We start from the raw sequence: 25,654 nt of genomic DNA on the forward strand, positions 1-25,654 counted from the left end.
GGAATACCCGTAGACTCGTACACCAATGTACGACCTCGCATTCTGATAGGTATGGACAACATTCGAATCATACACCCGTTAAAATACCGGGAAGGTAAAGAACACGAACCAATTGCCGCCAAAACGAGGTTGGGATGGCTGGTATACGGAACTTGTCTAGCATTCACTAAAGCGAAAGAAAAAACTGCCCCGTATAGTTATCACATCTGTGCGCAATCCTATGGTGAGAATAATAGTAGTGATGGCAACCTTAACGTCGCGGTAAAAAAATATTTTGCTCTTGAAAGCCTTGGAATCTCTAAACCAAACATTCTTCCTACGTCCAACGCTGACAACCGCGCAATGAACATTCTTCGTACTACGACAACCTACCAAGATGGGCGCTATCAAACAGGGCTTCTGTGGAAGTTTGATGATACACGACTTCCCAACAGTAAACCTATGGCCTTACAAAGGCATGCCTGTCTTATGAAAAAGATGCGTCGTGAACCTCAGTTGGCAAAAGCACTACAAGACAAAATAGCCGACTACTTAAAAAAAGGTTATATCCGTAAGCTCTCACCTAATGAAATCACAGCGCCGTTGGATCGTGTGTGGTATTTACCTATATTCCCGGTCTTTAATCCAAACAAACCGGGAAAAATGCGAATTGTGTGGGACGCGGCCGCAACAGTCTCGGGCATTTCGCTTAACTCAGTCCTTCTAAAAGGACCAGATTTATTGACATCCTTGCCATCAGTGCTGTACAAATTTCGCGAGCGACGGGTGGCTATAAGCGGTGACATCCGCGAAATGTACCACCAGGTATTAATAAATGATAGCGATCAGCATTGCCAACGCTTCCTATGGTGTGATGGACAGACAGAAAAAACTCCTTGCGAATATGCTATGAGAGTCATGACCTTCGGGGCAACGTGTTCCCCTGGCACTGCTCAGTTCATTATGAACGAAAATGCGACTCGGTTCGAAAAGAATTATCCATTGGCGGTAGACGCAATTCGACGGCGACACTATGTGGATGATATGCTCGCTAGCGTAGATACAGAAGCTGAAGCTATTGCACTGGCTAAAGGAGTGCGCTACGTGCACCAACAAGGAGGATTCGAAATGAGAAATTGGATATCCAATTCACCAACCGTGTTACAGGCTCTGAAGGTCGGCGCCTCGGCTGAAAAAATGTCTCGATATGGATACGCAGCTCGGTTTCGAAAAGGTATTGGGATTGTGGTGGGATACCTCTAACGATGTTTTTCAGTTCAAACTTTCTACGGATCGAAATTATGACTTGCTTCACGGGCACAAACATCCCACCAAACGAGAAATTTTACGCACGCTTATGTGTGTTTACGATCCTTTAGGACTAATTGCGAATTATTTGATGTTTCTCAAAACACTTTTGCAAGAAATTTGGCGTACCGGGACAGAATGGGATGAACCGATTGGAGAAAAGCAACTCCAAAAATGGAGAATATGGCTACGGTTGCTACCACAAGTGGAATCAATAGGGATTCCCAGGTGGTACGGCTCCCCACAGTGTTCAGGATCAGGAAAAGAAGAGCTACATACCTTCACTGACGCCAGCGAAACTGGATTCGCGGCTGTCTCACACCTGCGATTTGAAGAAAATAACCGCATTCACTGTGCTCTGTTAAGCGCCAAAACACGCGTAGCACCACTGAAGTTCGTATCTATTCCTCGTCTTGAGCTTCAAGCAGCAGTCGTTGGAACACGGCTCGCCAATAGTTTACAAGAAAGTCACACAATCAAAATAACACGTCGCTACTTTGGACTGATGCTCGCGATGTCATGTGTTGGCTTCATTCAGATCACCGCCGCTACTCACAATTTGTCGCTTACCGTGTTGGTGAGCTACTTGAATCAACTAATCTCTCCGAATGGCGGTGGGTGCCGAGTAAGTTGAATGTGGCAGACGAGGGCACCAAATGGCAACGTCTACCCGACTTGAGCAGCAGTAGTCGTTGGTTTCAAGGGCCTGCCTTTCTATGGAAGTCACAAGCGGAATGGCCAGTAACTCCGTCCGAATTCGAAACGACAACTGAAGAGATTCGCTCAAATCTGCTGCACCATTCGGAACAAAATCACGGTAGTCTAGACACAGGTAAATTCTCAAACTGGATCGATTTACTACGAATGACGGCTTATGCTAAACGCTTCTTTGTCAATTTAAAGCGGAATTGCATAAAAATACTCTAGTGTTAGGCCCTCTAATGCACGACGAGCTCTTCGAAGCGGAGGCGTATCACTATAAGCGAGCGCAAGAAGCGGTGTACGGTGCGGAAATAGAATATTTGAAAGCAGCCGTTTCGAAGTCAAACGGAAGTCCATTACCCAAGCGAAGCGCACTTTATAAAATCTGTCCCTTTATTGATGAACATGGCGTTCTAAGAGCCCACGGTCGCCTTGACAATTGTGAATTTGTGGATGAGTACACTAAGGATCCTGTTGTATTACCAAGAGATCATACCGTAACGCGGCTGGTGTTAGAACATATTCATGCTAGTTATCATCACCAGTGTCAACGTACGTTCATCAACGCAGTGTGCACGAAATACTACGTTCCCCGTACACATGCTGTCTGCTGGAGAATACGACGCGAATGTCAATACTGCAAATATCGTTTGGCAAAACCACAGCCACCCTGTATGGGAAATCTCCCAAAGGCGCGCCTGGCGGCCTTTGCACGACCGTTTTCCTATGTTGGAATGGATTACTTTGGACCTCTTGTTGTCGTTGTGGGACGTCATACAGAAAAGCGGTGGGGCGTCTTGATAACCTGCTTAACTACGAGAGCAATCCATCTTGAGGTGGCTTATACGTTAAATGCAGATTGCTGTATAATGGCATTAAAAAACTTTACAGCGCGTCGTGGCACACCGATTCAGATAATAAGCGATCGCGGGACAAATTTTGTTGCAGCTGAAAAGGAGCTGAGAAAAGCCCTTACAGCGCTGAATCAAGAAAAGATTATGAACGAGTTTATAAGCCTAAATACTGCGTGGACCTTCAACCCACCTACCTCTCCCCACATGGGTGGCTGCTGGGAGCGACTGGTCCAATCAGTAAAAAAAATACTAGCAGAAATTTATCCGTCATTCCGATTTCCCAACGACGAGATACTAAAAAATACACTCTGTGAAATAGAAAATATCATTAATAGTAGACCACTGACGCACATTCCGATCGATCAAGAATCTTCACCCGCATTGACCCCAAACCATCTACTGTTAGGATCCTTCGATGGATCAAAACCCTCTCACCCGTTCGATGACAATCCTGAGGCTTTACGTCGTACCTGGAAGATGTCACAACTATTAGCAAATCGTTTCTGGAAACGTTGGATCAGCGAATATCTGCCAACAATTTCGCGGCGCACAAAATGGTTTAATCAGGTAAAACCGATAGCTGTAGGAGACGTGGTGATTATTGTTGACCCAAACTCACCTAGAAACTGCTGGCCGAAAGGAAGAGTAGTAGCTGTTAATTTATCAAAGGATGGTCAAGTTAGATCAGCAGCAGTTCAAACGACCTCAGGACTGTACGAGAGACCCGCCGTGAAACTTGCGGTGCTGGATGTTGGTGCAAAAATGAGTAGTTCGGACCAGGATAGAACTACTGGGGGGACTGTTGCGCGCACCCCTCGTGCGACAACGCACCCAACAACCAGCAGCACTGGCCTATCGGAAATGCCAAACAGAAGCAGAGCAATAGCCTTTTTGTATTAAAATCGTTGTCAGCATCGAACGTTATACGATAAGTAGAAGTGCTAAATTGGCTAAAACAGTCGCGAGTGTTAAAAGATTTATTAACTTTTAATTTTAGTAGTACGTAAAAGTTAGGGTGCATTAAAGTTATAGAACTAATCGAATACTTACTGAAAATAAATTAAAATTATAGGGGCTTAGGTGGTAGAGGTTAGGCGATCGCGCGTGTCTGCTCTAACCTAATAGAACTTAAATCGACGGTAAATGAATTTAATTAAGCATATATACAATGAAACTTATATACGTATTAATAGCAGGTGCAAATTGTCACGGCTAGTTAGGAACACGAACAATCTAGCAGTAAAAACCCACGAAACGTGAGTGAAAATTATAAATTACCAATTAATACTACAACCCTCGTTATAAATTGCAGGAAATTTTAACGTTCAATCAATAAAGCAGTTCAAACTTTCGGATACCAGGTTTTTTCTTCGTCGCTAGCGCAACAACTTATGTCCATCCTCAAAGCACCGGAAGCAAATGTCTGGTTGCTGTAGTATGCCCAGAGGACATACAGACCAGCTGACCTTCAACTTGCCTTCTTTCAGGGCCAGGTTAGCATCCGCTGACGGTAGTCGGAAGGTAGCTATCTGGGTCCCCGCCGGATCTTTGCGGAGGCGGATTGACTCCTTAGCCACCTCCACCCCGCACTTCGCTTTGATGGCTTGTGCAATGTCGCACCCCTCGGTGATTTCGTCCAGGTTTTTAAGCTGGAGAGTCTCCTCTGAGGTGAGTGCCCACACTTGCACCTCCTTCCCTAGGACCTTTTCAGCTACCGTTTTATAGGTAGCCCTCTTGTTGTTGGCGTCCTTCGGGAGCTCAAGTATCATCTCGCCAGTGCGAGATCGGCAGATACTTCGCACATCCGCCCCCAGATCCTTGAGCTGGGTTTCCCCCCTCATCTTCTTCAAGACTTCTGAGTATTTCGACCCGTCCGTCTTGAGTATGAGGGCATCACCCGCGCCTTTTTGGCCTTTTTCGGTCCTCTGGCCACTCCGCCGTCTCGGTGCGTCGCACCTTCCCGACACCTCCTACCCTCTACAGTAGTCCAAGTGTTGCCCGTAGCCTCCACTTGTGCCGTTTCCGCGGCGGACCTTGAACCGGTTGGTGTGTTCTCCCGTGGGAGTAGCACAATCAACCGTTTCTTGGGATTCCCGGGGGCCGCTTCCCCCGGGGACTGCCTCGTTCGCTTAGCGACCTGCCCTGTAGAGCAAACCGCCGCGAACGAGGGGGCGTCTGTCTGCACCTCTTTAGATGCAGTCGCCCTTCTGGTCCTTACCTCTTTCTCGGCCGCCTTCACCCGAGCTAGGAGTTCTTCGTGCTCCTTCCTGGCTTCATCAATAGTGGCCCGAAGCAGGAGGAGGCTCTGCTTCAGGCCGCCAGCGATATTCCGCCTATTCGCCGAGAACTCGATTATAGCGTCGAGTTGTTCGGACAACGCTGCCACTCTTGGCCGCGTGTCCATGCACCTTTCGACGGCCTTGACTAGCAAGGGACCGTCTACCGAGATGTCTGGTGTGGACACCGACGGATTCGCCGGTTTCCCAACTCCAGACTTCGCCGCATCCGTCTCCGCCTTCTTCTGCGGAGACCGCTGGATGCCACCTCGTGCGAAGGGATTTGGTAACCCCTCCGCACCCGTCTCTTTTTGGTTTTTGGTTTGGCTCATTTTTGTTAATTGGGTCCCCCTTCCAGCCGCTATCCTTGTCCATAAATGAGAAGTCGCTTGTATGGTCCCATGGTAATCTATGCCGAAGCAGTGAGGCCCTGGGTAAGGGGGGTCGCCATAGCACCTTATGAGCACAATGACGCCCCCGCCTGCGTAAGTCAGGAAAGGGGCATCTTGTCCTAGGACTAGTTCCCCCCATCTGATCCTTCTCTGCCTGATTCCCACCAGGCCTGCCAGGTTTTACGGGACGGAGACCCCTGCACCGGGTCCCATCTTGCCGTTTCAAGCCGCTGTCACGCGACTTTACTAAGGGAGTTCGATGCAGGTGCCAGCCCTTGGTCATGGTTCCTTATCGTATCCGACTCGAATCCATTGCGTTCGCTGCCAGTTGCCATAATAGGGACCTCACTGGTGTCGGCCCCAATGGGCGAGGGAGTGCATTTGGTTGATGTGAGCGGCACTACTCGCTCCGTCAGAGATGCTTCCGGGTGATTGTGGCATTTACGAGGAGTCGGCGGCCCAGTGTCCGACCCTCACCACCCCTAGGCAATCTCCCGCTGCTGGTCCGGGGCTGTTAGGTACTGTCAGCGGTCGCCCTCTTATAACGTGACCTCGGCGGTCGCCACGCGCCGACCCGTGGTGGCATGCAGCATAGTCTGGGAGGGAGAAACGGATACGAAGCTATGGAAGTGTCAAATGAACCAGAATGAGCTGTCAATTTGAACCAGGCGAAAAAAACGTTTTTTAGTAGCAGGTATTGTGATAACTTGAATGTATCGCCTTACTTGAAAAAATATTCAACGCAAGCATTTTTTGTATTCAGTGTCTTTACACAAAATATTTTACGTAAGAAAATAAATTTCATAAGCTTTCAGCAATAATCCCGCCAGTGTATTTCGATTATTAAACTTGCTATTTCTGGGTTTACGGTCCAAGTCGGCTTTCTTTTAAAATTCGAGGAATTGCTTAACCAACTTCTGTTTTATGTAGCGACAATTTTGTTATTGCACCGGTAACGTCATCAGTGATTCTGTATTGCATTTTTCTTAAAAAATACTTATTATGATAACATCCATACACGCAATGTAATTAACGATATTTTCTGAAACATAATATTTCTGTCCTTTGGTAAGCTTCGAGTTTTGAAAGTTTGCCGATTTTTTTAAAAGCTTTTTTTTGTTTGAACGTGTGAGCAATATTTGTGAATAAACTCTTTTCGGAAAACCTCCTACGTAATGATTACTCGGGTATCGAAAAAAAATGTCGTTTGGTAACAATTTCGAACTATATACTTCATCACGTTTGAATGTTGATTTTTGTTTCACAAAATAGTGAGGTATAAAATTGTAAAATCATTGCAAGTCTGCGTAAATATATATAAACTTAAAAATCTGAAGAAACTAACTCGAAAAATCTGCGTTTTACAGACAAATTTGCACATTTAGTATACCTGATGTTACTAAAAACTTTTCAGCATTTTATATGAATCGTAAGTATTAGGGTGGGGAAAAGTGATCGATTTTCCAGAACCAAGTTTTTTTTTGTTCCTTTTGGGGTCCCAAACAACCCTAAACTTACCGGAAGTCGATTGGTTTTATCTCCGCTTGGTGCATTGCATTTCAAATTTGAATGAAAATTTATATTGCAGATGATTACCAATGTACCGGCGCCAGTAGGAAATAACCTTTGGATCAAACAAACAAAGTCAGGTCAATATTCTAGTCGTAGGTAGAATCTACAACGTGTTTCAGAGATTACTTCTGATGGAAATCTGACTAACGCCGGTACACTGGCAGTGTTGGCAGAAAAAATGACATGCAACATAAATTTCGACATACTCAACTTTGAACAGCTCCAGTATTTTTTTGGACACCCCTTCTTTTTGATGTCTTCGGCCAAGTTGTTAGGCATCAAAAAACCTACCATTTGAAGTCATGAAACCTATGGTTCGAGCCACTTTGAGCTCTTTAGAATAGAAAATGCAAAAGCGTTGGTTATTCCATTCAAATCTCCATATAAATTTGAAATGCAATGCGCCAAGCGGAGACTAAACCAATCGACTTCCAATAAATTTCCCTAATAAATATACATACAAAATAAATAATTGATTTTAATTGATTGATAATTGATAAGGCTGATACAAATTTAAAACAGTTTTTATGTCCACGGTTATCAAAGTTAGCTAAGGGGAGGGCAAAAAATAAATAACACTGAGAAGAAAAAAAAAGGAATAGCTTTCATACAAAATTATGTGCAGGTTACGACGTTTGTAACTTGTAACTAGGGATACCATCCGTCCTAATTTAGCAGGACATGTCCTGATTTTGAGATATGTTTGGAGCGTCCTGATTTATTTTTCATATTTTAGCATTTGTCCTGATTTTTCTGGATGTTGCCGGATGTTCAGAATTGTTGAAGATTGTTCAGTACTTTTACTTTGACTCCGGAACGTAACGGACTCATTTTGAACGATTTTTTTTCTTTGGTTGAATTTTGTCGAAAGAAATTGTCTAGTTCATGCAACCCTCAACTATCTAACTTTTGGGTCCGTAAGCTATCCAGCTTTTTTCGCACCATAATGGCGGTCGCCATGAGACGTGTTCGTAATATGCGAACCTCTCTGCTTACGTCAGTTTTGGGGATTTCTGAGGAATTGGTAACACAACTGTTGCCAGATTTATTTCTTTTTTAATAAAATACGTGAAGACTTCAAATTGACATGAGCAGAGTTGTCAAAAGGGCGGATGATTCAATACGAACTTTGCATTTTAGCTTCCGCCATTATGGCGCGTAAAAAGCTGAATATCAGTTTTTATATATCATTTGAAAAAGCCGCGTTTTCTGAGCAAAACGTGATTTTAAAAAAAATGTTTATCGTTTTCCTTCCATTTTAAAATGAAGAATAAAAAACTGCTTGAAATGTCTTAAATGACATTTCGCAAACGTATGGTATATGGGAGAATTGACATTTAAGGTATTTCGAGCAGTTTGTTATTCTTTAAAAATCGAAGGACAACGATAAACATTTTTTTTAAATCACGTTTTGTTCAAAAAATTGTGCTCTTTAAGTTACTGCATTTTTTAGGTATCTACTAACGCCTAATGAATCAAAGTTGCAAAATTATATCGTCCGAGAAATACTTTGGATAAATAAATTAGTGGCATATTTTGAAGTGTAAATCTCGAATTATGTGTTTTATTTAATGATACCTCAAAAAAAGTAAACACCTCATTTAAAATTTGTATCAGAAAAAGTTGTCCTGATTTTTAACCCCGAGCAAATGATAACCCTACTTGTATGCAAAAGTATGTTGAAAAATACCACATTATTATCATTATTAATCATTTGGCTTGTCTTTTGATGACAATTTCACTGTAACTGGACTTGTTTGTTGCTAAATTAAACATATACGCTGTCGAAAAGTCAATAATATTAACAAAACGGTATGAACTTTTTTTTCTTCCCCTTCAAATTTTCAACATTTTTGAAGGAGGGGGGGGGGGTGACATAAAATGAAAATGATGTTTGTATCGGCCTAATTGGATTTTTATTTTGGGCTCGACCAGGTACTATTTATCCGTGACGAACACCAATCCCCAGTGCCCTGCTACCGGCGCTTGACACGTGTTGGCTCTGAGCCGCTCCTTGGCGGTGCCCAAGTCGAACGGGGCCCACGTGGGAACCTGCTACCATATTGTCATTACTCATTGTCGCAGATCATCGACAGACGACCTTCCGAAAAGGAATTGTGCTAGAAAAATAGCGCGAGCCACGGGGTGAGTGGTTTCTCGAAAACCACCGAGTCGAACTAGGCCCGCGTGTAGATCCAGCCGTCAGCGGAGAAGAACGGGGCCCAATGCAACGTCGAAAGCTAAGTAACCATTGTAACGAAACTGGTTAGATCGATCCAATTTACAATTAGAATATCGTGTACGTTTAGGGCGATAGGAAAAATCAAATCAGTAAAATGAACAGGGTAATGTTCAGAAAACTGATTGAACCATTATAAAAACCTGTTGGTTGAGCGGGGCTTCACTGAAGCAGGTTTTGGTTTTCTTTCGCAATTTTGTAATTTTGGTAGTCCTTACCTGACCTGCCCTGCGAGGACTAGCCGGGCCGGGAATTGAACACGCCTTACCGCAGTACGGTTTCTTCGTACTGGCGCTCAAACGGAAGGGTTTTCTAAAGGGTGGTTGCGTGAAAAGTTTGCCGATTTTGCGGACATAGTTGGGGAAGGTCAACCGTAAAAATACCTATAATTTAGTGGCTTTAACAGCCGAGTTTCTACTTCTTTGCTTCGCAAACTACCAAACTCTTACAACTGATATCTCTTACAGACCTGTCTGATTGAGACCAAAGCCAGTCTGAGTCGTGCCTGCAGACGCGACACAAAAATGGAAAGTGATAGGTTAATTTTGTCTATCCAAGAAATACAAACTAGAAAAAAAAATTTTAGATTTTATTTCTTCAAGTTCGAACAAGCTAGTTTGTCTGTAAAAAACTCAAATTAACCCACCTAGCGGCAAGAACTAGTCTGTCTCATCCGAACTTGAGTATTTTTTGAAATAGATCTTCACAAACACATCTATTTTAGAACAAAAATATTCATGTTGATAATTTCTGCTGGATTTCCAGAGCCCGTACCCGACCATAAACGCTTCCAGTTTTTAGAAAACAGGCTAAAAGGGACAAATATTACCTAATGTGGGTTTTATGTTTGGTATAGTTGATATTACTAGGATTTAATTTGAAAAAAATAAAGTGTTTTTTCGAATCTATTTCAACTAATAAAAACCTAAATTAATCCCCCTAGCGGTCAGACCCAGCCTTTCTCATTCAAATTTTTATTTGTAAAAATAGATTTACATGAACGCTTCAATCCAATAAATGTATATTTATTCAATTATTTATTTAATTATTAAATTTGTATAAAGGGGTTTGTGGTGCCGATAAAGGTTCCTATGATAGTTTGAGACCCCTCCCTCTTCTGGAAGGGAGGGGTCCCATACAAATGAAACATAAATTTCTGAACAACTCAAGAACAAACCAAGCAAATGAAACCGAATTTGACATGTGTATGTTTTGAGGGGTAACAAATATGTCCATAATAGTTGGACGCCCCTCCCTTTTCTGGAAGGAAGGGGTATCATACAAATGAAACACAAATTTCTGCACATCTCGAGAGCTAACCAACTAAATGCAACCATATTTGGCAGGTGAATGTTTTCAGTGGTAACAAATATGTTCCATAATCAGCATTTTGGATTGCAAGATGGTAACTTCCGGTTTCTGGAAAACAGCCAAAAATGGCCGATTTCCGACCAATATAATAATATGCGGATCTAGAATGATACAGGAGCTAAAATCGACCACAGATACAATTTTGAATTCTAAGATGGCGACTTCCGGTTTATGAAATACAGCTGAAAATGATCAAACTCCACCCAATACGAGTGTTTCTTTAACCAGTATGTCGTTCAAAATCCAGAAATTGTTTCCAAATGCCATTATGAAATCCAAAATGGTAACTTCCGGTTTCGAAAAAACAGCGGAAAGTGACCAAATACCACCCAATATGGGTATTTCCGGAACCGCAATGATGCACTGGAGCAACAAATCGACTTCCGCCAACATTTTGAATTGTAAGATGGCAACTTCCGGTTTCTGGCAAACAGCCTGAAATGGACGATTCCCATTAAATATGAGTATCTCCGAAACCAGAATATTGCAAGAAGCTAAAAATTGACCTCAGACACCATTATGAGTTGTAGGATGGCAACTTCTGGTTTCTGGAAAACAGCCAAAAATGGCCGATTTCCGTCTAACATGAGTATCTCCGGATCTAGAATGATACACAGCAGCTGCAATCGACCACAGACCTCATTTTGGATTGTATGTTGGCGACTTCCGGAAACAGCCGAAAATGAGCGAATTACACCCAATATGGGTGTTTCTTCAACCAGAATGACGCTCAGAGGCCAGAAATTATCTTAAATACCATTTTAAAACCCAAGATGGCGACTTCCGGTTTGTGAAAAACAGCCTAATATACAAATACCATCCAATATGAGTATCTCTGGAACCAGCATGATGCAATGATCTAACAATTGACCTCAGGCACCATTGTGAATTGCTTAATGGCAACTTCTAGGAAACAGTCAAAAATGACCGAATAATACTCAATATGGATATTTCCGTAAATATGCATAGAATTAAACATTGACCCTGTACACCAGTGGTTTTCAACCTTCTTCAGTTCATGCCCGCCTTTTGATAATTTACACAAGCTTTTCCCCCCTATCGGCACCATGAAAGAATAGCTGTAGTAATTAAAAAATATAAGGCTTTTTAAACTTTAATTTTTAACATGTTTCAAGCAGGAGCAGAAGAACACCAATACACGGGCATACAATTCAGCATCTCTTGTGAAGGTGTATGTGACGATTGTTAACAAGCACATTTGACGTATGAATGCCTACAGAGCAAAATAATGCGCATGAAACTGCTGCATGGGTTTTTTGCGAGCTAATTCATTGGACACTGAAAAAAAAAGTCGCACCACCGTCAATCACAAAAGCGCATTGCTTGTGATTTTTTTCTACTCGCAAGGGGGGGACCCCTGCAACGGTAAAATTCCCCCCTAGGGGGAATTCCCCCCTGGTTGAAAATCGCTGCTGTACACCATTTTGAATCTAAAGACGACCAGCTCTAGTTTCTGGAAAACAACCAAAATAACTAAATACCTCCCAATATGGGTATTTCTGGTGTCAGACTGATGTCAGAAAATCTGCTGAAAATGACCGAATCCAATATGAATATATTCAGAACTAGGGCGATGTACAGAAGGCAAAAGTCGAGGATGTTGTCATTTCGATAAAACCAATCATTTCAAACGATTTGTTTTTTGACTTTGATCATAACCTATGGCGATTCGTCGTGCATTTGCAGACTTCAAACACATCGCAAGGAATCAATGAATTTGGAACGTTCAAATAGTACGATACCACATTTAAATTATGTTGAGGCCACATATATCGATCAAAGCAGGTATAGTTTTAAATAGTCTTTGAATTTCTTTTCTTTTCATATCTTTTGAGCCACATATCAAATCGTTATGAAGTTTGTTATTTGTAAGTTTGAGAGATGACTCGTTCGTATGACACTAGTTATGTTCAAATAATTCATGTAATCTTTGAGATAATAGACTTACGTTGTTTTATTAACAATTTAATACATACCGGTTGCTTAAGTTCGATTGTAATCAAATGAAATGGGAACGTATAGGGCAGCCAAACTTTGAAACCACGTTTTCAATCATAATTTATCAGTTAAGCCTTAACTAGCCCGCCCATATGATAATAACATTGATCAAATCGGTTGTGTAGTTTCTGAGATAATGAAATTTCGTGGTTTTCACATTTCGGTACATTACAGACGAAGTAACAGTTCGATTAGAGTAAAATTCAATAGGGTGTTATGAGGCAGCTAGACTTATTAATTGACACTGATTTCGTGGGAATCGGGTCAGCCATCTCTGAGAAAAGTGAGTGAGTCCAAGTAGTCTTCAAAATATGTTCCTTTTCATAGCTGGATTTCACATTTTTGAACATAACAGGCAAAGTATTAGTCCGATTGCAAAACAAATCAATAGGATCTTATGGGGCAACTAGACCTTCCATTTGACACTGATTTTATGAAAATCGGTCCAGCCTTCTCTGAGAAACATGAGTGAGATTAAACAGTCTTCAGAACACGTTTCCTTCCATAACTTTTAAACCACAAGTTCAATCTTTATAATTATTCAAAAGTTAAGGGTTTTTAAGGGTTTTTAGCCCGTGCATTTGAAATCAATTATGTTCAAATCGGTTGTGTAGTTTTCGAGATAATGATGTTTCATGATTTTTACATTTTGATACATAACCTCTAAACTAAAAATCCGATCACAATAAAATTGAATAACGTCTTGTGGGACAACAAGACCTTTCATTTGCAATTAATTTCATGAGAATCGGTCCAGCCATCTCTGAAAAAAGTGAGTGAGAATAAAAATCTGCACACACGCACACGCACACACACACAGACGCACACACGCACACACGCACACACACCCACACACACACGCGCTACTCACACACACACACATACACACACACACGCATGCACGCACGCACAAACACACACTCACACACACACGCACACGCACACACACGCACACACACACGCACACACACACACGCTACTCACACACACACACACGCACACGCACACACACACACACACATACACACACATACACACACACACACGCACGCACACACACACTCACTCACACACACACACACGCGCGCACACACACACACACACACACACAAACACACAAACACACACACACAGAAAACGCTCAGCTCGTCGAGCTGAGTCGAGTGATATATGCCATTCGGCCCTTTGGAGCACTTTTATACTTTCGGTTTTGCAAGTGATTGCTATACCTTTCTAGGAGAAAAGCAAAAAGTTCTTATGAGAAAGGCTAGATCTCTCCGCAAGGTGGATTAATTTCTGTTTTTGAATAAAATCTTTTCAAAAATGAGCGGTAATTGAAAAAAATACCAATGGCACAGAATGACAACTTTAGCCCATAGGAGCACAGTAAAGAGTGAATGACTTACCTAAAACCTTCTTTATCGAAGCTAAAGAGCCAAGAATGAAAAAATTATTTATGTCAAGATTGCGAAGTTTTTCAATTTGTTCTGCTCGATCTCTATCATTACCAATGGATGTTATAACGTGTCTTGTAGGTATATTCTGTAACAAAGCTTTATACTTATGATCCATAACGAATGATTCGTCATATAATATGGCTGCATTAGTAATATTCATATATATGATTATAGATCTGATTACTTCAGGAATAATATCTGTGGGAGGCATAACCTTAAAAATACAAAAAAAAATTACTCGCTAAGTGTTGAAACTCGGATATGCAAGTACCTGGAGTAGATAATTGCTTTTTACTGCTGATAATGATCGCCATTGTCTCAAATCTCCTTCTTGGCCGAACGATGCAGAAACTGTTGGAATTCCAAGAGCCGAACTTATAGATTTCACTGTTTCCGAAGATACTCCAGTCAAAGTTGTGTCGAATATAACGTGAGGTGGTCTATTAGTGGTTAAAGCTTCTGCGTATTTCGAACAAACTGTAGAAAAAATATATAAAATTACCGACTTGATGATCACACTATGAACTTGGTACGATAGTTGTGTTAGTGAGATTATGCTCTGGGAACTTTTTAACGTTGTGGTAATGCACCACACATATACTTACGTGATTCCAATAGCCCTTTACTATCTGTACGATTTCCTTCAACTGAAAGTAGTTCAACGAAAAGGCCGAGACTGGGATTTTTTCTGATATAACTCAATGCTACGTCAACAGCAACTTGTGCAAGATCATTACCAACTTCATTAACAAATACTGAAAACATAAAAAAGAGATAAATTGTTAGGTAAAATTTGTAATATAACTTCTTAATCCCAAACAAGTTCACAACTTAAAGTTGAAAAAATAAGAAAAAAATACTGGCAGCTAGGTAAAACTCGTCCCCTCTCCTAAAACGGGGCGTTGACGCAGTGCTTCCAGCTGCTACAGCTAAAAATTAATTTTAACACTTTACAAAATATTTGTATTCCAATGTTTTCAAACAATTTAAATGGCCATTTTAAATAAAAAAGCTTACAATAAATAACTTCTTAAATGCATGCAGGAAACATGCATGCCAAATAGTAAGGGACTTAGGAGCAGAGTTGCGATTAATCCAAGCACCATATTGACTATGACGAGAGAGAAAATATCATCGCCTTTGTTTTTTTCTCCATGAAGAGCATGTAACCATCACAGTATGCGTGGAGATCCTACGAACGATTCAATATCTCGTCTCTTTTATTCTCATTCTCGGGGTTTCATTGTCAACCGTCTTGTATCAACAACCGTCTTGTATTCACTCGGAAATATCACTGCAGTGCAGCTCGTAGTGATTTTTTAAATATCAAAAATCGCTTAAGCAGCGTGATATTTTCAGTGCCAGCTTGAAGTGTGTTGATTTCTGGAATTTATAAGTTTCTTTCGTTTTACTGTGGCAGCCTAGATACGCAAGCGTTTTTTTACCATTGATAAATTATTTTAGAGGGGATTTACTTGGATGATCGATTTTAATTTAATATTTGTTTAACTAGATTTAGTCCTTTGGAACGGAGTCTCGACTGAATGATTGCTGCAATGTGTGCGGCCACTTGTTGCGTCGGAAAAGAAAAGAACACATACTGAAGTGGGAGGACATTTAAAATATTAGTCAGTTAAATTAAAATGCACATGTCGAACTTATTGAGATAGTTGGAAATAATCCGTTATAATTTTTTGATAAAACTTCTGGATTGTGAAAATTACCAGAATTGACTTTTTCTAAGCAAATGAAAGAAAAATGCAGCAATTGTAAAATTTTTGCAATTTATTCATTTACTAGCTGACCCGGCAAACTTCGTCTCGCCTATTGTGCGATTTTTGTTTATATCATTTGAAATGATTGGTTTTATCGGAATGACAACATCCTCGACTTTTGACTTTTGTACATCACCTCTATTCCGGAAATATGTTGAATGCATTTCAGTTATTTTCGTTGTTTTTTAGAAACTGAGAGTGGTCATCTTCGAATTCAAAATGGTGTCCAGGGTCAATGCTTGGCTTCTATACATCATTTCGATTACGGAAATATCCATATGTAGTAGTATTCGGTAATTTTCGGCTCATTTTACAATTCAAACTGATGTCTGAGGTCAATTTTTAGCTACTTGCATCATTCTGGATCCAGTGATACACATATTGGGTGGTATCTGGTCACTCCAGGCTATTTTTCAGACACCGTAAGTCACCATCTTGGATTTTAAAATGGCATTTGGAGACAATTTCTGACCCCTGAGCGTCATTCTGGTGGAAGAAACACTCATATTGGGTATTTTGTCATTTTTGGCTGTTTTCCAGACACCGCAAGTCGCCATCTTATAATTCGAAATGGTGTCTGAGGGTGATTTGTGGCTTCAGTGCATCATAACAATCCCGGAAATACCCATATTGGGTGGTATTTGGTCATTTGCCGCTGTTTTTCAGAAACCGGAAGACGCCATCTTGAATTTCAAAATGAAATGGCATTAGGAGACAGTTTTTGGCCTCTGAGCGTCAATCTAGTTGAAGAAAAACTCATATTGGGTGGTATTTGGTCAATTCCGGTTATTCACCAGACAACGGAAGTTGCCATCTTACAATTCAAAATGTTGTCTGAGGTCGATTTGTGGCTTCAGTGCGTCATAACAATTCCGGAAATACCCATATTGGGTGGTATTTGATCATTTGCCGCTGTTTTTCAGAAACCGGAAGTCGCCATCTTGAATTTCAAAATGGCATTAGAAGACAATTTTTGGCCTCTGAGCGTCATATTGGGTGGTATTTGGTCATTTTAGGCTGTTTTCCAGACACCGGAAGTCACCATCGTACAAATCGAAATGTTGTCTGAGGTCGATTTGTGGTTTCAGTGATCATAACAATTCCGGAAATACCCATATTGGGTGGTATTTGGTCATTTGCCGCTGTTTTTCGGAAACCGGAAGTCGACATCTTGGATTTCAAAATGGCACTACGGGACAGGTTTTGGCCTCTGAGCGTCATTCTGGTTGAAGAAACACCCATAGTGGGTGGTATTTGGTCATTTTCGGCTGTTTTCCAGATACCGGAAGTCGCCATCTTACAATTCGGAATGTTGTCTGAGGTCGATAGGTCGATTTGTGGCTTCAGTGCATCATAACAATTCCGGAAATACTCATATTGGGTGGTACCTGGTCATATGCCGCTGTTTTTCGGAGACCGGAAGTCGCCATATTGGATTTCAAAATGGCATTTGGAGACAATTTCTGGCCTCTGTGCGTCATTCTGGTTGAAGAAACACCCATATTGGGTGTTATTTGATCATTTTCGGCTGTTTTACAGACACTGGAAGTTGCCATCTTACAATTCAAAATGTTGTCTGAGGTCGATTTGTGGCTTCAGTGCGTCATAACAATTCCAGAAATACCCATAATCTTGGATCTCAAAATGGCATTAGGGGACAGTTTTTGGCCTCTGAGCGTCGTTCTGGTTAAAGAAACACTCATATTGGGTGGTATTTGGTCGTTCTCGGTTGTTTTCTAGACACCGGATGTCGCCATCTTACAATTCAAAATGTTGTCTGAGGTAGATTTGCGGCTTCAGTGCGTCATTAATTCCGGAAATACCCATAATGGGTGGTGTCTAGTCATTTGCTGCTGTTTTTCGGAAACCGGAAGTCGCCATCTTGGATTTCAAAATGGCATTTGGAGACAATTTCTAGTCTCTGTGCGTCATTCTGGTTTGAGAAACACCCATATTAGGTGCTATTTGGTCATTTTCGGCTGTTTTCCAGATACCGGAAGTCGCCATCTTACAATTCGAAATGTTGTCTGGAGTCGATTCGTGGCTTCAGTGCATCATAACATTTCCGGAAATACCCATATTGGGTGGTATTTAGTCATTTGCCGCTGTTTTTCAGAAACCGGAAGTCGCCATCTTAGATTTCGAAATAGTATTTGGAGATATGCCAGAAGAAGAGAGGGTGTCGAAACATTGTGGACATGTTTGTTACACCTAAAAACATTCACTTGCCTCACAGAAGAGGGAGGGGAGTCAAACCATTATGGACATATTTTTTACCTCTAAAAACATTCAGATACCAAATTTGGTTGTATTTGGTTGATTGGTTCTCGAGCTGTGCGAAATTTGAGTTTCATTTGTATGGGACCCCTCCCTTGTAGAAGAGGGAGGGGTGTCAAACCATTATGGATATATTTGTTACCCCTAAAAACAACCACCTACCAAATTTGGTTCTATTTGCTTGATTAGTTTTCGAGATGTGGGGGAATTTGTGTTTCATTTGTATGGAACCCCTCCCTTCCAGAAGAGGGAGGGGTGTCGAACCAATATGTACATATTTGATACTCCTAAAAACATCCACATGCCAAGTTTGGTTCCATTTGCTTGGTTAGTTTTTGAGATGTGCAGAAATTTGTATTTCGTTTGTATGGGACCCCTCCCTTCCAGAAGAGGGAGGGGTCTTAAACTATCATAGGGACCTTTCTCGGCCCCTAAAACCCCTACATAAAAAATTTTCACGTCGATCGGTTCGGTAGTTTCCGAGCCTATATGGATCAGACAGACAGACAGACAGACAGACCGGACTGCATTTTTATAGGTATAGAAGATTCTTGATTTATATACATGTATATATACTATTTGTATACTATTACAGAGTATACTATTTATAAAGATTTACAGAAAGAGATTAAACATAGATTTACTCTTCTAAGAAATCAAAATTTTGAGACTAAAGTTGGAAAATTGAAACCATATACAAAACCTTTTTGGAAGCTGTCGAAGATTCTTAAGGAACCTTCAAAGCCTATTCCAGTTTTAAAATAAAAAATGGTGAACATTTTCTTGTATCCAATGAACAAGAGGCTCAGAGACTTGCTCAGCAGTTTGAGAGTGTTCATAACTCAAATTTGAATGTTGTGAGTCCAATTGAAAATGAAGTCACACGTCAATTTGATTTAATTTCTTCCCCGAATTTTTTACCTGCAGAAATAATTGAAACTAACTTGAATGACATTAAATCAATTATTAAAAATTTCAAAAATATGAAAGCACCTGGTGACGATGGAATCTTTAATATACTAATCAAACATCTCCCTGAGAGCACAATGGAATTTTTAGTGAAAATTTTCAATTGCTGCTTCAAAATTGCATATTTTCCCAAATTATGGAAAAATGCAAAAATTACTCCAATTTTAAAACCGGATAAGAATCCAGCTGAAGTTTCAAGTTATCGACCAATCAGTTTGCTTTCTTCAATAAGTAAACTGTTTGAGAGAATTATTCTTAACAGAATGATGTCACACACCAACGAAAATTCAATTTTTGCAAATGAACAGTTTATATTTCGCCATGGGCATTCCAGAACTCATCAATTGCTCAGAGTTACTAATATGATACGAGCTAACAAATCTGAAGGTTATTCCACTGGAGCTGCTCTTTTAGACATAGAAAAAGCATTCGACAGTGTTTGGCATAAAGGTTTGATTGCGAAATTGCAAACTTTTAATTTTTTTATTTTCCTAATCAAAATTTTAAAAAATTATCTTACTATCTTACAAATTATCTACTGTTGTCTTACTAATTATCTACTGTTGTCTTACCAATTATCTACTGTTGTCTATCAAAATTCAAAATCTGATAGATTTCCTGTCAGAGCGGGTGTACCTCAATGTCCAGTCTTGGGTCTAGTCCGTAAAAAGAAAAAGTCTTCGTGTCATATGCAGTCGATTGCAGAAAAGTTTAGATATTTTTTCCTCCTACTTGCACAAGTGGAAAATCTCTCCCAATGCTTCTAAAACTCAAATGATAATTTTTTCGCATAAGCCTAGGGCTTCTTTCCTCAAGCCAAATAATAATCACGTTGTCAAGATGAATGGGGTTATTTTAAGTTGGTCTGACAAGGTTAAGTACTTGGGACTAATTTATGATAAAAAACTTATTTTCAAAGAGCACATCGAGAGTATACAAGCCAAGTGCATCAAATATACGAGATGTTTATATCCTCTCATTAACAGGAATTCTAAACTTTGTTTAAAGAACAAACTTTTGATTTACAAACAAATTTTTAGACCAGTAATGCTTTATGCTGTACCGATCTGGTCAAGTTGCTGTTCAACAAGGAAGAAAACGCTCCAAAGGATTCAGAATAACATTCTGAAAATGATTTTGAAGCGTCCTCCTTGGTTTGGTACACTCGAATTACATTGACTTACTGGTGTTGAACCATTAGAAGCTATGTCAAATAAAATTATTAACAATTTTCGACAAAAATCGTTGCAATCCTCAATTGCTAAGATAAGCTCTCTTTATAGCCAACGTATTAGCAATTAAGTTAGTTGTAAGTTTACTTCCCCTTTTCTGACAAGTAGGTTTAAATCCCTACGAATGATAAATCCTAATTGCGAAAGCAAACAAATCCTAACAATTAAAATTACAAATTTCTAACAGTGTTGAGAAGTCACCATTTGTGATTGGACACACATACTCATTACTTAATAATATCTATCATAAATACTTATGCTACTAACAAATCCCCCCCTAAAAAAAAAAAAAGCAGGTGTCATAATAACTTACAGTACTTCAGCGTTCATGATAGGGTAAGGAACCAATTTCAAGCAGCCTAAACCAGACTTGTGCATATGTCAATTCATTCAACGCTCCTCATCGCTTTACGAAACTCATTTGGACCTGTTTGAAAATACAAAACTCGTGCACATCTAGAACAACATTCGCATCTCCGGCAACTTTGATTTTTCCATTTCAAGTAAACACTGGAGAACGAAAGATGGTGTTTCTAATTAGTCATTTGAGAATGATTGCTAAAATTTTTCTTATGTGTGAATAGAGGGGACGGAAATGAGCCTGATCGTTGCATCAATACAAATACAGCGAGTGAAGTCTTACTAACACATGCATTGCGGTTCTTGGTTGTATGTTCTTCTGCAGAAACTACTGACGGTGCAAAAAGTAACAAAAAATTTTTTGGTTGTTACTTTTTGTGTCTAATGCAAGGTTATAAGATACAAAAAAATAATAAAATCTTGCTCAAAAGTAACAAAATCTATCCCGTTTGTGTTGGGTGTATAATAATTTTATAGTATATGGGTCCATAAAATTGTTACTGAAGCGTTTTATAAAGTTCAGTGTGCTGTTTACTTGTTTATAATTGTGTTGTAATGTTCTATAATATGAGCTAAGAGTCCAGAATTACTCCTAAGCAGAGTTGCGGAAAGTTAATATCATACTACTGACATTATGCCAGAATGATGCAACACCAGAATCGGCCACCTACGATGCATGGCTCAATACAAATGAGTTTGCTATGTTTCAATGATTTTTTTAACGTCACTTCTCACTCTCATTTTTTTCTTGCTCTTTATTGCGCTCATTCGAGTATGGCTGTATTTAGATTGAACCAGCAGAAATATCAAGTTCATTTGGACAGCATGATATAATGAGGATGAACAACAGAATTAGGGTTTGCAATCCCGGGAACGATTTCCCGGGAATTGCCTTTTCCCGGGATTCCCGGATCCCGGGAATAGGAATATTGATTCCCGGGATCCCGGGATTCCCGAGCTCCTCGGAAAATTTTCCATACAATATTGCAATAAAACTAAATATCGTATCAAAACACGAAACTTACGTCGTAGAAGTGTAGAGCAGCTTCATAGTGTGCATTATACGAAACAAAAATTTGCTTGAAACGACGATCAATATTTGTTTGCCGTGTAATATCAAATTATTTGCTCAATATATTTTTAAAAAATATATGCTGTCTTATTCAGTGAAAGATAAATTAGGTAATATTTTCTTCGTCTCATGTCTTTTTTTGCTAGTGAGTTTACTACTAAGCGGATAGTTGCTTGATTTTTTCTTTGTTTATTGACAAAAAATTTTGAAACCTGTAAATTGATATAAAAAAAATTTAAGCCCGTAATTCAATGCGACCAGAAATAAATAAATTAATAAAACTCAGTCAGTTTGCACTGACTTGGGTCGTGGCCGCGATTTCACATTAATTACGAAGGCATTCAAATGCTATAAAATCTGACTGCCAAACACTCAGCTTTATCTTCAACAAGCTAAAAGTATTGGACTCTTCAGTTTCTAATGAAATGTAGCAAGAGCTGGAATCGGTGATTTAGAAGTATTTTAGAAATCAGACACCAGCGGTGATTCAGCGATCTTAAGCAAAGTTTTACAGAAGGAAACTACATTATTTGAGCCTAACGAAAAATTGTCAGCGGATCTGAAGCGATTGATAGACGATTGTTCATGAATTTCTGGAGTGAACTCGAATAAATTTTGTTCTTCAATTGATAATCAAATTGTAAACGATAGTTTGAAACTTATATTAATAAACTTTATGGGAAATCTCATTTTCGCTAAGGAGTTTTTTCCATTCCCGGTTCCCGGGAATTCCCGGGAAATGAGATTTTTCATTCCCGTTTCCCGGGAAATCTATTCTCGGGAATATTGCAAACCCTAAACAGAATATCAATGATTTTTTATCAATTGATATGTGTGGTAGAGATATATGGTCGGCATTCGATAAAACCGAGCCAAGCGCTTTTTTTTAAATTGAGTCCTTAGACCCAGTGGATAAGACTAGTAATAATCTATCTAGCATGTTCATAACGATATTATGTCAAAGATTTTCTGTAGCAGCTTGCTTGCTTGTTGTAGGTTGAACTATAATAAATAGTTGAAAACTCGCGGGTGACGAAACAGAAAACTTTAAAATTTTGCCGTACTTTCACGGTAAACATCTTATATCTTATATATATATATATATATATATATATATATATATATATATATATATATATATATATATATATATATATATATATAATATATATATATATATATATATATATATATATATATATATATATATATATATATATATATATATATATATATATATATATATATATATATATATATATATATATATATATATATATATACATATTATATATATATATATATATATATATATATATATATATATATATATATATATATATATATATATATATATATATATATATATATATATATATATATAATTTGAGTTATGAACACTCTCAAACTGCTGAGCAAGTCTTTGAGCCTTTTGTTCATTGGATACAAGAAAACGTTCACCATCTTTTAAAACTGCAATAGGCTTTGAAGGTTTCTTAAGAATCTTCGACAGCTTCCAAAACGGTTTTGAATATGGTTTCAATTTTTCAACTTTAGTCTGAAAATTTTGATTTCTCAGAAGAGCAAATCTATGTTCAATCTCTTTCTGTAAATCTTTATAAATAGTTTTAAAAACAAGGTCACGAGAACGTTGATATTGACGTCTGCGGACATTTTTCAAACGAATTAGAAGTTGAAGATTTTCGTCAATTATTGGTGAGTCAAATTTCACTTGAGCCTTTGGAACAGAATAATTCCTGGCATCAACAATTGCACATTTTAATGCTTCCAAAGCGGAATAAATGTTCACTTCGTTTTGCAAATCAAGCTCAGTATGGAAATTTCTCTCAATATGAGTTTTGCATCTTTCCCAATTAGCCTTGTTATAATTAAAAACAGAGCTCATAGGGTTTAAAACTGATTCATGTGATAAGGAAAAAGTTATTGGAAGATGGTCAGAATCAAAGTCAGCATGTGTGATCAAATCACTACACACATGACTTTGATCTGTTAGCACCAAATTAATTGTTGATGGGTTTCTTACAGAAGAAAAGCATGTAAGAAGACAAAATAGAATAGTATCCTGAAGAACAATCATTGAATAAAATTTTGCCATTGGAATTACTTTGAGAATTATTCCATGAACGATGTTTAGCGTTAAAATCGCCGATTATAAAAAAATTCGAACGATTTCTGGTGAGTTTTTGTAAATCACCTTTAAAATAAAATTTGTGCTCGCGTGTGCATTGGAATGGTAAATATGCTGTGGCAATAAATAAAATCCCAAGTTCAGTTTGAACTTCAATTCAAAGTTTCAATAACTTTCGTCGCAAGATGGGGAAGAGCACGATGTTTGATTCGGCGATGAATAACAATTATAATATATATATATATATATATATATATATATATATATATATATATATATATATATATATATATATATATATATATATATATATATATATATATATATATATATATATATATATATATATATATATATATATATATATATATATATATATATATATATATATATATATATATACTACCATACATGTCAATTGATAAAAAATCATTGATATTCTGTTCAGGGTTTGCAATATTCCCGAGAATAGATTTCCCGGGAAACGGGAATGAAAAATCTCATTTCCCGGGAATTCCCGGGAACCGGGAATGGAAAAAACTCCTTAGCGAAAATGAGACTTCACATAAAGTTTACTAATATAAGTTTCAAACTATCGTTTACAATTTAATTATCAATTGAAGAACAAAATTTATTCGAGTTCACTCCAGAAATTCATGAACAATCGTCTATCAATCGCCTCAGATCCGCTGACAATTTTTCGTTAGGCTCAAATAATGTAGTTCCCTTCTGTAAAACTTTGCTTAAGATCGCTGAATCACCGCTGGTGTCTGATTTCTAAAATACTTCTAAATCACCGATTCCAGCTCTTGCTACATTTCATTAGAAACTGAAGAGTCCAATACTTTTAGCTTGTTGAAGATAAAGCTGAGTGTTTGGCATTCAGATTTTATAGCATTTGAATGCCTTCGTAATTAATGTGAAATCGCGGCCACGACCCAAGTCAGTGTAAACTGACTGAGTTTTATTAATTTATTTACTTCTGGTCACATTGAATTACGGGTTTCAATTTTTTTTTATATCAATTTACAGGTTTCAAAATTTTTTGTCAATAAACAAAGAAAAAATCAAGCAACTATCCGCTTAGTAGTAAACTCACTAGCAAAAAAAGACATGAGACGAAGAAAATATTACCTAATTTATCGTTTACTGAATAAGACAGCATATTTTTTTGAAAAATAAATTGAGCAAATAATTTGATATTACACGGCAAACAAATATTGATCGTCGTTTCAAGCAAATTTTTGTTTCGTATAATGCACACTATGAAGCTGCTCTACACTTCTACGACGTAAGTTTCGTGTTTTGATACGACATTTAGTTTTATTGCAATATTGTATGGAAAATTTTCCGTGGAGCTCGGGAATCCCGGGATCCCGGGAAAAGGCAATTCCGTCAGTAAGATTCAGTAACAATTTTATGGACCCATATACTATAAAATTATTATACACCCAACACAAACGGGAGAGATTTTGTTACTTTTTAGCAAGATTTTATTATTTTTTTGTATCTTATAACCTTGCATTAGACACAAAAAGTAACAACCAAAAAATTATTTTGTTACTTTTTGCACCGTCAGTAGTTTCTGCAGAAGAACATACAACCAAGAACCGCAATGCATGTGTTAGTAAGACTTCACTCGCTGTATTTG

The 25,654-nt window shown here is 38.7% G+C and overlaps 1 protein-coding gene across 2 annotated transcripts in view; it reads right to left on the reverse strand.

The window, feature by feature from the left end:
* LOC129721970 (ionotropic receptor 25a) overlaps positions 1-25,654 on the reverse strand; it is a 100,618-nt gene that overhangs the window by 48,084 nt on the left and 26,880 nt on the right. For both annotated transcript variants that reach the window (XM_055675112.1, XM_055675113.1), the window contains exons 2-4: positions 14,775-14,924; positions 14,441-14,646; positions 14,119-14,383 (exon numbers count right to left, since the gene is read on the reverse strand). In XM_055675112.1, coding sequence (XP_055531087.1) covers positions 14,119-14,383; positions 14,441-14,646; positions 14,775-14,924 — 621 coding nt within the window. The remainder of the gene's footprint in view (positions 1-14,118; positions 14,384-14,440; positions 14,647-14,774; positions 14,925-25,654) is intronic.

The sequence above is a fragment of the Wyeomyia smithii genome, chromosome 2 (assembly GCF_029784165.1).
Source record: "Wyeomyia smithii strain HCP4-BCI-WySm-NY-G18 chromosome 2, ASM2978416v1, whole genome shotgun sequence".
NCBI lineage: Eukaryota > Metazoa > Arthropoda > Insecta > Diptera > Culicidae > Wyeomyia > Wyeomyia smithii.